Source organism: Thunnus maccoyii, chromosome 7 (assembly GCF_910596095.1).
Source record: "Thunnus maccoyii chromosome 7, fThuMac1.1, whole genome shotgun sequence".
Taxonomy (NCBI): domain Eukaryota; kingdom Metazoa; phylum Chordata; class Actinopteri; order Scombriformes; family Scombridae; genus Thunnus; species Thunnus maccoyii.
The window spans coordinates 26,397,294-26,415,904 of NC_056539.1; the positions used below are offsets into that span (position 1 = coordinate 26,397,294).

Consider the following 18,611-nt stretch of genomic DNA (forward strand, 5'->3'; position numbering starts at 1 on the left):
TGTGCGGATTGCATCTTGCGGACATGTAGCATTAATTTCTGAGGACATGCACAACCAAAGTTCCAAAAAGACACAGGATATGTGAGGGAGTCATCATGTGCACATGAACGTGTAGTTAAAAGCAAGTATATCTCCAGCCTAACACGCTAATAGGCTAATAAGCCTTGAGTCTACTGTGTGACTCTAGTACATGAACGATGGTGAGGCCTGAAGCCCCCAAGCGTCTCTTGGGTATTCTTAAGCAAATGGGCAGCAGTTCAGCATGTGTAGGAAGTGTCGAGGGCAGCAAGTATGTACAAGAGCTGGTAATAATATCAGCAGCAGCTGAGTCCAATCAGGTTGAGTCAAGCCTAATATGCAGGCTGATGGTACTGATTGGTCAGCGGTGAGTGCATACACCTACTGCAAAAACCTGTCAGTCAGTCACCATCTGCACTGCTTAAAGCAAGCTAAATGTTGTCACATAATATTCAAAGGAGTTTTTAATACAGTGTAATGTTGTAATTCCACCATTTTTATTGCTGGAATCTAGTCTGTTAACATATAAAAGCAGAGTAGGTGGGAAAAGGCGAGGGCTTTTGTTAGTGTTGGACTTTAGAGTGTGAATATATAGCTACTTCCCAGAGGCAATGGACATTGACACAATTGTTGGAGGAGTTGGAGCAAGGCAGTGATGCTGTGGATGAACCAACATGACAAAGTTGTGCATCCCTCCTAGCTAGAATGTTTTGTTCAGAAATGTGGTGTGCTTCACAGAGTCTGTTCAGTCAGAACATCTGTCTGGCTAACTGATCCAACATGGACCTACATAGAAGGAATGTACAGTATATCTCTGCCATGGAAATCAGTGTCCAGATAAAATATTGTTTTACAAGCCGAAACATAATTAACATGAGTTGTAAATGTGTGTTTCGGCGAGTGAGGCACTGAATTTTAAGGTAGGTGTATTTTGAACATTTTGAGAATTCTGCAAGTTACTACTAAAGCTAAAATATATCTGCATGTTTTGGGAAAAAACTGGCACTAACAGAGGCTGTATGCAGATAGCGGTTATTGTGCTTAAATATGCAAAACCACTGGTATGGTCCTTTTATCTTCACATCAGCCATACCCTTGACTACTCACTCATGTTATCATGTCCTATTTTGAATTCAGGACCTGCACTTGTATTTGAATATTTTCACATTGTGGTGTAAAGATTTTAGTATTTTGAGTACATTTTAAACAGGCAGTAGTAGTAATAGTACAAGGAGCAGTTGTGTAAATAGTAGTAGGAGCAAAAATATTACCTATCTGGACTTTGTCAGGGCCGATGTCGAAGATGCTAACTATTTGAGTTAAAAAGGATTTAATGTTTCTATAGTCTTCAAGGCCAGTGCTCTCGTAGATCTCGACCAACAGCATGATGTCAGCCTTGACTGTGCTCTCACACTGAAAACCTGGTGGAAAACAGAGGATTGTGGGATACAATACACAACAGACCAAATATAGAAGCATGACTAAGGCTGTGTCTGAAATCACTATATAGAGCAAAGTGCAGTCTATTTATCCTCCTCCTTTTATTTGAATGTCCAAATTCTGTGTGTGTAAATTTATCCACAATGGAACAAAAAACTATGTAGTGTTCATGGCATGTACACTACTTTCTGCAAAAAAAATCCACAGTGCCATGCATTTTATTTTATAGATATAATAGACACAAAAATTAGCGGTGTGCAAGTCTACTGCTGACAGTAATTTGTGATGATTAGTGAGTGTCCAAAATCTGGATTTTCACTTGTCCATGCTAACATTAGCATATTCTATAAGTTATTGGTTTTGAGGATATTTGGTCATAAACCAAGCCCTCCTGCAGGATCAGAGGCATTCCAGGACCAGATGAGATACAACTACTCCCATTCTCTCTTTTTACCCATTGATTGGTGTTTATCTTCAGCCTGGAGTCCTGGAGAGAAAAATCAGAAAATTAATTATTTATTTTGGCACAGAGCTGTGAACCGAACAACACTATGAGGCTTCCCAGCAGCTCAGAGATCATCTCAGTGAAGGGTTACTGCAAATCAATACAAAGTTGTTCTGAGTGATCACCTTTATCCTATGATGAAACATTTGTATCCTGATAAGAGTGGTCTCCTCCAGGATGACACGAGGGGTCACTGAATGGTTTGATGAGTATGAAAATGATATGAATCATACACTATGGCCTTTGCTGAAGCTCCCTTAGCTTAGCTTAGTTTAGCCTAGCTTAGTTTAGGCTAGATGAGTAGTAGTAGCTTCCATCTCCGCTTTTGACTCAAGTGGAATTCATATGATTTTGTTTTCGTTAAGTTAAATACATAAATGCATTAAAATGTAAATTAATTAAACCTCTTTTAATTTAATTTCACAAATGGTTCATTAACAGACAGACACAGAGTCAATAAAATATAAACTGTAAATACAATAAAGTTAATTTTTCCCAAACAAAGAAAGCACAAACATGTTTTTGCAGATATAACATATTTCCCTCACGTTCCTGCAGATTGTGTAAAAGCAGACTGCAGTATGAAGTACTCTCGATTATTCTTGGGTGAAAGTAATCCTCGTAAAAAGACAAAAAGTGAAAGAACAACAAACGCTGTCTCTCTTTGCCTGGTCAATCTGAAACTTTAAAACCTTTTTTCTTGACCTCACTGCTTCTACATTCTGCTTCTTCTTTGAAGAGCAGCAGATGAGATGAACACATGAAGACAAGTTCCACAGACACTTCATACAGAGTTAAAGGAAAATTATGGTTCATTAAAACTTGTATTTTTCTCACATGGTTTGTTTTCTGTCTGATCATCTAACTGCTCGTATTTCTGACCTATCAGATACCTGTCTTTTTAGTCACTGTGTTCACAGATCTCAGATATTAACTTGTTGAGTACGCTGTTGTTATTACTAATACAAATGGTGGACAAACCCATGAAAATAAGCCAGAACTATGTTTAAGCACAACAGACCAGTTCATATAGAGTTAATGCAACACAGCAGCTCAGTATGACTTCATTTCCCAGAAATCCTGTGCAGTAACATCACATAACCACTGTGCTATTTAAAGTCTGGATAAAACAACATTTTGAGAGTATCTAACTTCCATATCATAACCAAGCGGCAACCTCCAGGCTGAAAAATGAAGCCAACACAGAAGTGCCAAAAACTGCAGTTCTTTGAATGGCCACTTGAGTCTGGCTCCAAAAGCGAGTCAGTCCACATAGACCCCCATGTTAAAATGTCCAACTTTACAGCAGAAATAAACATGTTTACAGCGTGGTACAAAAAAACAGTTTTGGTCTCTATAGCTAATTTCCCTGTTCATGACAACTGTACGGGAGATGAATTTTTATATAACTCACCTGTTTAAATTTTATTAAGATTTGAAGTTATGCATAATTAAGGGCGTGGCTGCTTTGAGTGACGGGTGGGTGCCGTCATAGGCAACTCCCTACCACAGTGACAATGTTGGTTAGGTAACATAACCATGGTGTAACCCCAGTTTCATAGAGTATAGAGGTAGCCGTAGCCGTAGCCGTTGCTATTTCCAGTGTGTTTTCAGTTCATGAAAGTTTATTGTAACATTTTGGTTGCCTAAAAAAGCCTTTCAAAGTTCAGTGTTTGGTTGTAATAAAAGACCCTCTAAGAAGTCGGATATTCAGTTTTTTCCAGTAAGTACATTTTGTTTTAATAGATTTAAACCTGTTTTTCACTAGCAACAATTAGCATTAGCATTATGATAGTTAACCATAGTCTGTAAATGCACTGTGCTAATCAAGCTAGCAGCTAGCGTTAGGGTCAGCTCTACCCTCTCGTCCAAATATAGTTACTTCTGGCTCCACAAATCCAAGATGGCAATGGTAAAAATGCAAACTCGAGGAGTCCACAAACTAATGGGTGACATCACGGTGGCTATCCATTATTTTTTTCAATCTATGATCGTGACATATTTTCCGAGTGAAACAGGATACACAGGCGGGACATAACATTGGCAGGAATTTGATTTGAACATTGAAAAGTGGGCATGTCATAATGAAACTTAGCTCTGTGCCACCAAAAGTTGAAGATTGATGGATGGATGTCATGATATTTGGTTGGTTCAAGGCTATGTAAGCAAACATTGTATTTTGTATTACAGGAAAACATGATTGGATTTTGATATAAGAATAAACTGATTTTTTTGTATTTTTTGGCATATATTGTTAAATAGATACACAATATAATAATAATAATAATAATTATTATTATTATTATTATTATTATTATTATTTTATTTGTATAGCACCTTTCATACAAAAAAATGCGTAAAAAGTGTTTTAAAACAAAATAATTTACAGGCACCAAGTGCTTCATAATGAATAAAGACATGAAATGAACATAAGAACATGTAGGCCTAATTGTAGATCAGATAGAAATAAAACCCACTCGATTATAATAATAAACATAGGATAAAGTAAAGTGAAAATAGAATACATAGAATACGTACTTCAGTGGTGGTAATTTGAGACTTAATAACCAAAAACTCAGAAAGTATTTCGCCATGTGTACACAATCTATAAATCAGCACCCAGGTCTCTGAAGCCATAAGCATAACGGATGGTACCTCCCTTTGCCCAGTGGACACAGACTCAGACTTGAATAACCGAAATAAGCCCCTCACAGGTTAAACCTCACTGTGGGTGTTGTGTTTGGCGCAACCCAAAGCTGTCCTGGAAAAAAAACACCCTTACTGGCGCTGTGAGGATTAAAAAACACACCACAGTCTCTTTTCTCAAACCTACCAAACACTGACCTCAGTACCTATATATCATATATGATACATAGAAACAAATATGACTGCAGATGTGATCTAAAAGGGTTAAAAGGGCATTTTTCATTTTATCTTGATTTTAAGGATTGACAAAACTCAAGTCCCCATAACGTAAATCATTACATCATCACAGTATCTGACGACTGCATTTATGTCATCAAAATTCAACTTAATACAACTTACATGTAAACACAGTCATTAAACTCTGTGGAAAGAACCGATGTGAAACTATCAGGACTGAACTGAAGATACTTCACTACTTTTTACTGATAAAGTTTACATTCAGTGAAGTTTTGGATGCAGGATTTTGACTTAGATTCAGTATTTTTACAAAGGGGATTTGTGTCTTTCACACATTCATCATTAAAGCAGAGTCCTACCTGAGCTCCACAGCAACACCAACACCATCAGCAGGTGATCCATGACTAGGTAGACCATCTGTCCAACTATGACGGACTCACCAGCTCTCCTCTGCTAATAACATGTTCTGTTTCCTCTTATCTCCTCTTATCTTCTTCTGCTGCCTGCTTTCTCACAGTGCAGAGTGCAGATGCTTTTCTGCTTGCTCTCATTTCTGCTTACATTTTTCTGCTGATATTCTTCTTTTTCTTCTGCGATACATGAGCAGTGGCTCCTGGACACTTATAAATCACTGGGACTAATATTTTTTTTGTAGATGTAGCAGGCTATTAGCTATATTTCAACATTTTTATGACCTCCTCAGTACGACATGAGTGAGGCCTACCAGCAGCATAAGCCTGTACTGAAGTTATTAGAAACGTGGCACTTAGGTAAAGCTAATTTGCAGCAAGATGCCTCCCTTCTCCACGGACGACTACCACAAACTTTTACAGAAGATTACAGTGCTGGAAACCAAAATTCACCGGTTAGAAGTGAACGTGGAAGTGAATGAACTATGTGGGAATGATACCACCTTACCATGGACTCAAATAATAATAATAAGATAATAAATCTACAAGTGGTAGCCCTCCCTGGAACTCTCTTGGATTAAAGCCTAAGAGTAAATAATTTCCTGGGAAATTGGGAGGATGAGTAACAGGCAGAGCCCAGTGCCCTGAGATTTGTGACATGACTGGATGGCCTGCACTATCATCCAGGCAGAGTGCCTCTTCAACCCCTGTTCTTAGTAGGACACAGCCATGGACAGCTGCGAAAGGGAGAACTAACAACAAACCTCCCCAACAACCGAGGGTGCAACTGGAGAACAGATTTGCTCTACTGCTGCAGGACCCTGGATCTCCGTCTGATGACCTGGATAACCTCTCATCTTCACACAGCAGGGTAAGAACTGAGAGTAAATCTGAAAATAAAAGGCTACAGGGAAAGCTAACGACTGGGCCTCAAACTCTGATTTTGGGTGACTGTGCTATAAAAGATTTACTGCATGTGCAGTAAAAACACCAAAATACTCTGCTTTCCCAAGGACATGGTCTCTGACATGACTGAGAGAATCCTGCATATCATGGCTGCACATCCAAATGTGAAAAACATCATACTGCACATAGGGACCAATGATGTTGTGAAACAACAGGTGAGGTGCTGAAACGAGACTTTAGTGATCTGTTGAACACAGTCAGCTCTCTGAATGCTGAGGTGTTTTATCAGTGGCCCTCTTCCACCAATCAGAAAAGTAGTTGAGAGGTTCAGCAAATTGTTGGCACTGAACACATGGCTTTCAACAGAATGTACTGTCCCTTCACTGCACTTCATTGACAATTTCAACTTTTTTTGGGACCGCAGACATCTTTTTAAGGCAGATGGACTTTTCCTTAACAAGTCAGGAGTAAAATTGTTCATCTCTAACTTATTTTACTTCCTGCGTCACCAATCTGCTCCTTCTGCTAAGGTCAAGAGACAAGAGGAATCAAAACAAGAAGACATAACAAAACACGGCAGAAACCTTGAAAGAGAGCCACCTCAGCCTCTGCCTGAAGAGAGCTTTAAACATGACCGTCATCAGAGTCGAGAGGAGGAGACTCCACCCCCCTCACCAACATCTACCTTTGAGGATTCACCCCCTTCACCTCCTTCACCCCCTTCACCCCCCCAAACCCCATCCAGGTCACTCTCTTCTCCAGTCACCCTTTCTCCCTCCTCCCCCCTCTTGGAGTTCACTGACCAGATGAAGGAGCTGGTCACTGCAGGGACCAAACTTACACCCCACCCTACTCCCATTTTCTCTCCCCTAAACCCGTCCACCTCCACCGATGGCTTTAAGTCCTCGACCAGTCTCAACACATTCATCATAGTTACAGGCTGCAAGGCTAATGGCACTCATGTCAGAGAGTGCTATCTCCATGCACACAAATGTTCAAACAGAGGTAATCACAAAACGGTATATCACTGAAAACACCAGTGAAATATTAATTCAGACTTTCTCTTCCACACCCGCCCTCTGTTGAGTCTCGGTCAATGAGCTTTTAGATAATTTCAGCTCTAAAATTACGAATGTTATTGATGCCATTGCACCCACTAAGGTGAAGGCTGTCTCTGGTGAGAAAAGATCTCCATGGAGAAATGCCATACTGGTCAAAATGGAAAAAAGAGAGTGTCAAAGAGCTGAACGCAGGTGGCGAAAAACAAATCTCAAGGTTCATTATGACATCTATAAAGAGAGACTTCACATTTATAATTTGGAACTGAGAAATGCAAGGCGGTCCTTCTTTTCTGACATCATTACCAAAAATAATAATAATGCACGTGCCTTATTTGCTACTGTCGACAGGCTAACAAACCCTCCTTTGTCAGTAGCCCCTGAACTTTTATCCACCAAGGCTTGCAATGAATTTGCCTCCTTTTTCACTGATAAAATTTAGAAAATCAGACAAGCAGTCAGTGCCTCCATATCAGGTGCAGGATATGCGTTGTCCCTGTGTCCACTTAAAATCAATTTGAGTAGTATGACACAATTCCATCTGATCAACCATAAAAATCTTGAGGACATTATACAACATCTGAAATTTTTTAACCTCTCATCTTCACACAGCAGGGTAAGAACTGAGAGTAAATCTGAAAATAAAAGGCTACAGGAAAGGCTAACAACTGGGCCTCAATAGTATTTTTACAAAGGGGTTTTGAATCTTTTACACATACATCATTAAAGCAGAGTCCCACATGAGCTCCACGGCAACACCAACACCATCAGCAGGTGATCCATGACCAGGTTGACCATCTGTCTGTCTATGATGGACTCATCAGCTCTCCTCTGCTAACAGCATGTTCTGTTTCCTCTTATCTCTTCATCAGCCAGGACACAAATTAACTGATGAGCTGTTTCTTAGAACTGAAGCCACTAACCACAGTTAAGGGCTTGGTTCACTGAATGTATTTGACCAGATTTTGAGATATCAGCCTTTTCATCATCATGGTCCTCAGTATGACTTCATGCTGTGCAGCCAGATCTTGTTTAAAACTGCAGGACTTCATTTTAAATTCTAGATGAGATCCCAAAGTTTTAAAAAAATATCCAAACTGTCTTCTGAATTTTGGGGAAATGTGTCTAACATGTTACAGCAGTTGACGTGTAGATTATTTCCATCAGATGGAATGATGTGGTCATAAAAACATGGAGCCTGTGGTTTGAAGAATTCACTCATGACTGAATATGAACAACATAATAAACAATATATATGACATGAACAACATAATAAACAATATATATGACACTGTCAGAGGGGAGTTTGATTATCTTTAAGCAATGACAAGGGAAAACTGGATTTTAGGGGGTTAAGTGTGAGAAACAGTTTGACAGAGTTACAGTTAGTGGTGCAAACACATATATTTGATAAGAAAAAAAGTGTTTCGCAACAGTCAATCCTGTACATGACGAGACTGTTGTGAGCAGACATCACAGGATGTTGTCCTCTCCACATTCAATAAAGCTCCATCTGGACCTGACTTCAAAAACACTTCAAATACTTCTCAAAGTTTCACTGTGCAACACATCTGTGGGTGTTTTGTTTTGTATTTATGTAAGAAATAAACAGTAGAATTTGGGATAAAAGGTTAAATCAGAAAATGAAACACTGATTTTGGGATTGAATAAATTAGAAAAGTTGACGAAATCACCACAAATTGGAAACCCATAAAGTATGGGTATAAGTAACCTTATACTCACCATAAGTGCAGTCATCGCAACCTGAACACAAGCACACAACAGTTGTACCACTTATGTGTCCCAGTGCCTTAAACCACAGAAAAAGTGTATTCAGAGAGGGTGTGATAAAATGTTGTATGTGTTAAGATAATAATAATAATAATAATAATAATAATAATTTATCGTAGCACATCCATTATTCAGGACTAAGTTAGGCATGTTGCTGTAAATTGCTGATGTAGTAGTAAATCCACTATTACTTAGGCATGAAAGAAAACAATTTCATCAGTTACAAAGTGGTACAGGCCACTACACAGACAGCAATGGGACATCATGAGACATTTGCATATAAAACAAAGTAAAACCTCATCATGTAATTTGGAACGTCACAATCACAAGTCCAGCTCCACTCTCAGAAATGTTGACTTGCCACTGAAAGGAGAGATTATTTTAGCAACAGTGCAGTTAGCCAGACTCTGGTTTCAAAACTTAATTCAAGTCCAATGCTTTTTGCATTTAATTGGAATAAAATTCACCTCAAGAAAACGATTTGGGCAAAAACTCCAAGTCATTATGATTGGTTAATAAGTCAAGAAGAATCTCAAAGAACATATCTCAGGCTTAATGAAAAAATATATGCTAGTAAAATAGCTTAATTTGTTTGATGTTGTGATCAGATGGCATGGTACCAAATCATTGTCATGACAGATTTAAGGGCATATAGCACAATTCACATTGATTGGAAATGTAATTAATTTTGCCTATGCTACCAAGCAAAGCAAAGGAACTTGCCTTTTGATTTGCCGGATGAAGATTGGTGAAAAATCTATAAACACATCAGTGATTTAACTCTGTGGAAAGAACCAATGTGAAACCATCAGGACTGAACTGAAGATGTTTCATTACTTTCTACCGATAAAGTTTATGTTCAGTGAAGTTTTGAATGCAGGATTTAGACTTAGATTTAGTATTTTTACAAAGGGGTTTTGAATCTTTTACACATACATCATTAAAGCAGAGTCCCACATGAGCTCCACAGCAACACCAACATGATCCATGACCAGGTTGACCATCTGTCTATCTATGACGGACTCATCAGCTCTCCTCTGCTAACAGCATGTTCTGTTTCCTCTTATCTCTTCATCAGCCAGGACACAAATTAACTGATGAGCTGTTTCTTAGAACTGAAACCACTAACCACAGTTAAGGGCTGGGTTCACTGAATGTATTTGACCAGATTTTGAGATATCAGCCTTTTCATCATCATGGTCCTCAGTATGACTTCATGCTGTGCAGCCAGATCTTGTTTAAAACTGCAGGACTTTATTTTAAATTCTAGATGAGATCCCAAAGTTTTAAAAAAAATATCCAAACTGTCTTCAGAATTTTGGGGAAATGTGTCTAACATGTTACAGCAGCTGACGTGTAGATTATTTCCATCTGATGGAATGATATGGTCATAAAAACATGCAGCCTGTGGTTTGAAGAATTCACTCATGACTGAATATGAACAACATAATAAACAATATATATGACATGAACAACATAATAAACAATATATATGACACTGTCAGAGGGGAGTTTGATTATCTTTAAGCAATGACAAGGGAAAACTGGATTTTAGGGGGTTAAATGTGAGAAACAGTTTGACAGAGTTACAGTTAGTGGTGAAAACACATATATTTGATAAGAAAAAAAGTGTTTCGCAACAGTCAATCCTGTACATAACAAGACTGTTGTGAGCAGCTCCATCTGGACCTGACTTCAAAAACACTTCAAATACTTCTCAAAGTTTCACTGTGTAACACATCTGTGGGTGTTTTGTTTTGTATTTATGTAAGAAATAAACAGTAGAATTTGGGATAAAAGGTTAAATCAGAAAATGAAACACTGATTTTGGGATTGAATAAATTAGAAGAGTTGACGAAATCACCACAAATTGGAAACCCATAAAGGCCAACATAAATATGCATCTACGTAGGTAGTAAAAAGCCATGGTGAAGAACAGAAAGCATTCTGTGAATAATGGAGAGTGTAATAGGCTGATGACTATAGAGACTGAAGGGGAGACTTTATCTATGCCTTTTAGCAACTTGTGACTGCTCTGCTAAAACTAACAATAGGCATAATGTGATTATACGACAGGGTATATTTCAATGAGCGCAGAAGGAGACAGGGCAGAAAACTATGATTGCAAACTACCTGCAAACCAGCTGCCCTGATAGTAGGTCTATCCCCCAAAACACAGGGATGACACTACATCCGTGTAGAATATGGAAATAGAAAAATACACCAACCCAATGATTGAGGAGATGGAACCAAAATAGAAAACTGAATGCTTTTTGCATTTAATCGGAATAAAATTCACTTCAAGAAAACAATTTGGGCAAAAACTCTCAAAGAATAGACCTCAGGCTTAATGAAAAAATATCTACTAGTAAAATAGCTTATTTTCTTTGATGTTGTGATCAGATGGTATGGCACCAAATCATTGTCATAACAGATGTGAGGGCATATAGCACAATTCACATTGATTGGAATTGTAATTAATTTTCCCTATGCTATCAAGTAAAGCAAAGGAACTCACCTATTGATTTGCTGGATGAAGATGGGTAAAAAATCTTTCCCCACTGTCCAGACAGACATGTGCCAACTCTACTGGCATCCCTATCTGTACAACTTTGCTGAAATTGGTTGCCATCATTAACTGTATATAAATATTTATATATAGTCAATGGTTGCCATGGATTAGAGATTACATTTAATATGTAGTAAGGTGGTGTTTTATTAATGGCCACAAGGTGGGGCTATTGGTGCCATGTTTTAATATGTTAAGCATTTCCACATGTGGCATTTCCATGAAATACGGATACTTTCGCACATTTAGTTGTTGAGATTCCAACTTTCAAACTGAGGTGGATCATTCCTGACATAGACTGCCATTACACTTTTTTTTAATGAGATAAAATCACTGGAATATGCTAGAAAAAAGAGAAGTAATAGCATACATCACCCTGAAGAAGACGCACGTTTTGGCATTCAAGTTTCTAAATGAAACATACCTTTATGCATCACAAAATGATGTCAACACGAGACGCACTCTGGCCCTTCATGGCCTTCCAGTGTGTCTCTGAGTCCTTCAAGATCTGCAACCATCTGCTCTCAACCAATTAAAGAATAAAAATAAGGTTTTTGTATGAAAAATACAAAACAAACCATGGAACCATTTTTGGCCAGGGACACGACATCCCCGCCCGATCAATGTTTACTGGGATCATGCTTTTCGACGTTTCTATGAAAATTGGATAATCACTGGCATCCATTTTGACAGAAAAATCCACCCGTTTCGGAATTGTCCATCCATATGTTCAGTGTGTTTCCTACAAGCTTACAATTGGTGAGGGATTATAGAAACATAGGTTTTTGATGAGCATTCTTTTTTATATTGTTTTTATTCATTATATTTTCACAACCAATCACACAATTACATGTAAATGCAGTACCAGCAGTACAATGTGCCTGTTTTATGTTTTCTTGGCCTGCTCCTTTAATGACATAACTTTGCGACAATCGTTTCGACACTAGTAACACGCTTTACGACTGTTTTGGAGGCTGATTCAAAACAGAGTAGAGGTTGTATTAACAAATTAGTCCCACTGCGATTTTTTTACGATATATTTATCTTTTCGCTGTATTAAATTGAACCAGTTGTTAAACAGAAGAAAACTACTATCCTCAGCATAATGACTGACGAGACTAAACCTGGTTCTTTAGGTTTCTTTTCGAGCTACGACGATTTGAGCGACAGCAGCGACTCCGACGAGGAGGCTGAAAGTCGGAAGAAGACGAGCCTGAAACCGGGGACAGGAGCTCCGGGAAGCGACGCTCAGTCTCCCCAGCAAGGGACCAAACGAGCAGCCGGCGGAGCTCCTCTACCCAGACCCGACGAGCTCTTCAACTCGGTGTCCAAACCTGCTTTTCTCTACAATCCGCTGAATAAGCAGATAGACTGGGACAGTTTGGCGGTTAAAGCCCCCGAAGAGGTAAAAACAAGATGTCTGCTTTTAGATGAACTTCAGCTGTGTTGTACGATACATCCGTGTTAGACCGCTTCAGGCATCTCAAAGTGACTAAATTACTTTCAAGCAGATTAAGTGATAATTTAGGGTGATTAACGCTATTATATCTGTAAGCTTATGTAGAGTGTTGTCGTTGCAGTTAGATATACTATCGACATGCGAGTTACCGTTTATTTAATGTACATTTGTACAATCTACTGCAATCCAGACCAAGCAAAGACATATAAATTACATTTTAGCGAAGCATTCGTTTAATAAGTGGCTCCATGCTGGTAGCAATCTATCTGTTTATACCCAGAAAGAAGCTATTTCCCACATCTAAGCCTATGAACTTAAAAAAAATGTTTCTCTACTATTAAAGGACGGGTTCAAAGTTTTTCAAGTCTGTCTTAAAACAATATTCAGGTGCCCATGTGAACATTTAAATAGATTTTTTTTCTAGCTGTAATCAGTCCTCCATCAGTCATACTGGCCATTAGAAGATCCCTTCATAATGCACTTAAAATGTAAGCGATGGGGGACAAAAGCCACAGTCTGCAGTCTGTGCAAAAATGTATTTAAGAGTTTATCTGAAACTAATATAAAGCTTGTGCTGTCCAAATGAGTCAAATCAAGTAGATATCTTTCAACGTTACAGTCTTTGTAGTGCCAAAGTCCCTCTTTTTGTTACTTTACTTATGCTCAACAGAGAAACACTGTCCGAGGAAACACGAAGAGGGACTTTGATGCTAAAAAGACTGTAAATGTGGAGGATATCCACCTTATATGACTAACTCAGACTGTTTAAGCCTCTTAAAAGCTTCAGATAAACTTTTAAATGCATTTTTTGCACAAGATGACTGTGTGGACACAGTATGGATTTTGTCCCCCATCACTTACATTGAAAGTGCATTTGAGGGGGATCTTTTAATATCCAGTATGAATAGGAGGAATAATTACAGCAAGGAAAACATCTTTCAGTATTTCTGTGGGCACCTGTCTGTTGTTTTAAGACTTATCCTACACTTTATTGGTTTGATCCATACTGACTGACATATTTACAGACACACAAGATTGCATAAACTGCCTGCACTCAATAAAAACAACAAAAAATATTATTTTGATTATCTAGAGAAAAGTTTTCCATCAAGAAAAATCTTCTAAGAACATTGATGGAGTTCAGGTCACATTGTGATGCTTAGAAACTAGCAAATGTCATCTGTTTCTCGCTGTTAATATCTTGTGTTTAACATTACATTTCCTGTCTCTTGCTCTTTTTATCTAGCGCACGCTTTATTGGTTTGATCCATATTGACACACAGCTTTAGAGACACAGTCAGAATAAGAAAAAAACAATAGCCTACTTAAGCAGTTGCATAAACTGACTGCACCCAATTATAATACAACAGACAATATTTTGAAGGTTTTACATGAAGAAACATCTTCTGAGATCTTTGATGCTTATAAACTTTTTTTAAAAATTGTCAACTTCAAAGAAATCTGTTTCTTACTGCAAATATCTCCTGTGTGACTTCTGTGCTTCTGTTTCCTCTCTTCTGCTATTTTTCACTTAGTCTGCTCTCTGTTGGTTTGGTCAATAATAACTGATTCACAGGAGGCGGTCAAAATAGTTGTCTAGGCAACTATTTGTGATCTTCTTCTGCCTAAATATTAAGCAGATTAACACAGTCATCCCTCGATGCATTATATACTTGTTACTGTATCTATGTAGGGACAGAAGGGGTTGAAGTCTTTATGTAAACATGTAAAACCTTTACTTTATTACTTTCTCTAAGCCAGTAGTTTCATCCTGTTTTCCTCAACTTCTTGCAGCCCGCTAAGGAGTTTAAGCCATGGAAGACAAATGCTGTACCACCTCCTGAGAGCTACACTGCAGAGCCAGAGAAGAAGAAGGGACCCCCACCAGGCATGGATATGGCTATAAAGTGGTCCAACGTGTATGAGGACAACGGGGAAGATGCTCCACAGGCTTACACCGGCAACGCCCGTTTCCTTCCTGCAGAGGAGCAACCCTCTGACTCAGGTTAGTCCAGCTGGGATATCACAGGTAGTTAAAGTGCGTGTGCCAAGTGACATAAAGGAACAGGGAGCGAGAGGGACATGTAGAAACACTCGCTTTTCTCAATTCTCTGTGCATTCCAATGAAAAAGTTTTAGTAATCTGGTAGCAGCAGTGAATGTCATTGGGTACGTTTACATTTTCACAATAATGTATTTTCTGCAAATACCATGGGGGAAAAAAGAAAGAAAAGTTAATCTTCTAAAGCAGTTCTCACAAACTGACAGCTCCTTATATAACACAACAGAAAATAATATTTTGATCCACATGAATGTTTTACTTCAAGAACAATGTCCTGAGATCTGTGATGGAGCTCAGGTCACATCCTGAGCATGTATCCTTTATTTTTGGCGAGTAATGTGAGTGGAGTAGTTGATTTGTTTTGTGTACAGAAAATCACTGATGTTTTAAACTTAATTTTTTTTTTTTTTGAAACCTGGTGCCATGTTGGAATATTTAGTTGTGCAGAATTGTGCTGCTTTTTGACAACATGCAGCAACTACGGGCTGCAGATGGAATACACACATACATAGATCCTGTTGCATTATGATGACTGTTTGGATTAATAAACTGAAACTACAAGCAGCTGCAGATTAAAAATTATTATTCAGGATCATCCATTAATGTCACCCAGTAGAGATTCTGTTCTAATCCTAATAATTCATGTGTGCGTTTAAATATGTAATAAATAGAAAATTCATATCAAATTGAAAAAAGCAAAACCGAACATACATAAAAGGGGTTTATATGATTTTTGGAGAGATCTGCATGTGCACTCATTGTCAACCTAAGCCACAAGCTTTCATTTTCAATAAGGGGGTCAAACAATTAGGCAGGATAGTTTCAGAGGTAGTCAAGTTGGCGCAAAAGATACAAAACACATCCTCATGAGTGTCACAAATGACCAAACAAGCACAAACTAAAAGAACTATGCATGTGCTTCCCTCTGTCAGCTTTGCATTTGCACAAACATAAAGTCCATAGTTATGTTTGAACGGTGCCCTGTTGATTAATTCCAAATCATTATTTTTCACTCTCCCTCCACGCCTCATCATATCCCCAAACCGACCAACCACTGCGACCCCTCCGCTGCTTAGACGAGGACTCAGAAAAGCAAGACTCCGCCAAGAAACGTCGAGTGGAGACCTTCCAGCAGAAGGAGAAGAGGAAGAGGGACTTCGGACAAGCCACCTCTGACAAGAATTTTGTCGAGGAGGAGAAAAGGATCCTCAGACAAAAGATAGAGTGAGGTCTACGTCGCCTGCAACCAGAAATTGGTTTCTTATTTAAACATTTAATGTCAGCTAAGAACATACACGGCACATTGGTTGGGCAGGTGGTGCTCTGCGAACATCGATGGACATTTTAGCTTTTTGCTGTCCTAAATTGCAACATTCTGATAATATTGATCATGTTTTCTAATAACAACACACTGTACTTCTTTTAGACTGTTGTGGTTCAATTTTATTTATATCATTAAAGAATCAGGCAGAGATTATCGGACAGTCCTGATGCAGAATTTTCAATCTTGGAACCGTGGTGTTATTCTGGTGTTTTTACAATCTGGGTCTTATTTTCATTATTCTAGCTATCATCCTTCTTGGTTTTTTACTCACCAGCTGTCTTCAGAGACACAGAGATGCAGACTTTCTGATGTGCACAGGGCATTACCAAACAAGTGATCTGATATCATGACACTGCCTTTGCTATATTTCCAAACATGTAGTTTAGACATCCTCGCATCTCTGGGTTTTTGCAAAGACGCTGGTGAACAAAATATTATCATAACCAATAAGAACGGAGGCCATAACTACAAAGAAATACATCGCAGGGTTATAAAACACTGCTATTTTGTTTTAAACGACGGTTCAGCAAAACCTGCCCTTCCAGCTGTGAAATATTAAACATAAAGTGTGGTCAGTCGGCTTTGCCTCCAGAATGTTTTAATTTATTTAGCTAAAATAACAAGTGACATCTGGCTGTGGTGGCGTGTGTTTGTGATTTGTCTTGTATTATACTCAATATGTATTCACCTCTGACCTTTACCTGTGCTTGTTTTGTGTTAAAATAGTGACTTTTCTTTGAAAAATGTGATAAAAAATGGCTGTAAATCTGTTGAAATTAATATTTAAAAAGTTGTGTGTTTTCCTTGCTTATCGGCACTAGATGGCGCCCCGAAGCAACACTAGAATACACCGCCTTCGTGTTTCTAAGGAAGCCTGCCGCACTCCCACTCTGTGTAAAATGTTAGGCACGCAGATCATAACCAGAGCTTGTGTGTATATATACATATGTAGTGTTTTCTCTGGAAAGGAGTGTTGATCTTCAATTTGGAAGTTTTGTCTCATCTCAGTTCTCTTGAGATACTTGATGCATACAGACTGTTTGTTCAGTCTCATGTACCTTGTATTACGCAACACTTGACATCTGTTGAAAGTATTTGAAGAACTAGCTTTATCAACTTCCAAAATTGTATTACAAAAGATATTTGGAACATTGTACTGTTTTATGGACTCAAACAAATCTGTTCATTAGTGTAAACAGTTGTATACGGATGATTTTATAGTTTGTTCTCAATGAGATACTATTCCTCATAAAACCACTTCTATTTTACTGGAAAAAGTTGTTCTGTCAGTCATTTGAATTAAGATTAATGAGACATTGAGTACTGTTGAAACATTCAACATTCACTAAAAACAAAGTCTTCAAGATGTCTTAAATCAATTTGTCATAATCCAGATAATGGTCTTTACATTCCTAAATTCATTCTTTGAATTTCTGTGACCAGTGGTGTAAATATAATGGTTTTTCAAGCTACGAATAAGAAAAAAGTTTCCACTTTGCGACAGTTTAGTGATCAGAGGAATTCCTGGCCTATCTGTCATCATGGGTTGACATGAAATAGTGGTAAATATGCTTCTGATAAAATTCCAGCTTCCAGGTATGTGCCTGGCCTTGTCTGAAATGCGTACCTGGTCCTGTGCAACAGCAGCAGACTGATTTTATCAACCATATTTACGAACAAATAACTCCTCTTTTCCGTACAGACTGTATGAGCAATGACCAGCGAGGTCATATCCATCAGTGTTAAAGAATTACTCATCTCACTGTCAGTCTTGCAGCTGGAAATTTCCCAGAAATTGGATGTTTTGAAACACGCTACTCTTAGAGTTGTGAGGAAAAACCTCAGTTCCAGATGTAGTTTTCTGTAGTGTTGAATGTTACTCTTTGAAATAATATCTACAGCATTCCTGGACTGTAGCCTGTTTGTGTTATAGAGATCAAGTTAACACAGTCCCACTGGGTGTCACATAGCTGATCTTATCTTCATTATCACCATAAAAGTTCATATCTTGCTCTTATGTTACACGTAGTACGCACATCAGTCACTGAAGACCAAAAAAAGTTAAGATAAATGTTGTCTTGACAAAAACCCTCAATGTCTGAATAAAATTAAAATGTTTAGCTTGTGTTACCACCTAAAGAGGATCTTAACAGTTGTGAGTTGTTAATGAGATTACAGGATTTTTCC

The 18,611-nt window shown here is 38.3% G+C and overlaps 2 protein-coding genes across 3 annotated transcripts in view; one reads left to right on the top strand and one right to left on the bottom strand.

Annotated features, from left to right (window-relative positions):
• The window catches only part of LOC121901121 (scavenger receptor cysteine-rich type 1 protein M130-like), a 28,415-nt gene extending 22,929 nt beyond the window's left edge, over positions 1-5,486 (bottom strand). For both annotated transcript variants that reach the window (XM_042417803.1, XM_042417802.1), the window contains exons 1-3: positions 5,206-5,486; positions 1,913-1,945; positions 1,290-1,439 (exon numbers count right to left, since the gene is read on the bottom strand). In XM_042417803.1, coding sequence (XP_042273737.1) covers positions 1,290-1,439; positions 1,913-1,945; positions 5,206-5,263 — 241 coding nt within the window. In that variant the 5' untranslated portion in view covers positions 5,264-5,486. The remainder of the gene's footprint in view (positions 1-1,289; positions 1,440-1,912; positions 1,946-5,205) is intronic.
• A 7,028-nt stretch (positions 5,487-12,514) lies between these two features.
• On the top strand, positions 12,515-17,701 carry c7h1orf52 (chromosome 7 C1orf52 homolog). Its single transcript, XM_042416742.1, has 3 exons — positions 12,515-12,985; positions 14,834-15,044; positions 16,177-17,701. Exons 1-3 carry the CDS (start codon positions 12,686-12,688, stop codon positions 16,326-16,328), a joined length of 663 nt encoding a protein of 220 aa, XP_042272676.1. The 5' UTR covers positions 12,515-12,685; the 3' UTR covers positions 16,329-17,701.
• Positions 17,702-18,611: the final 910 nt, after the last annotated feature.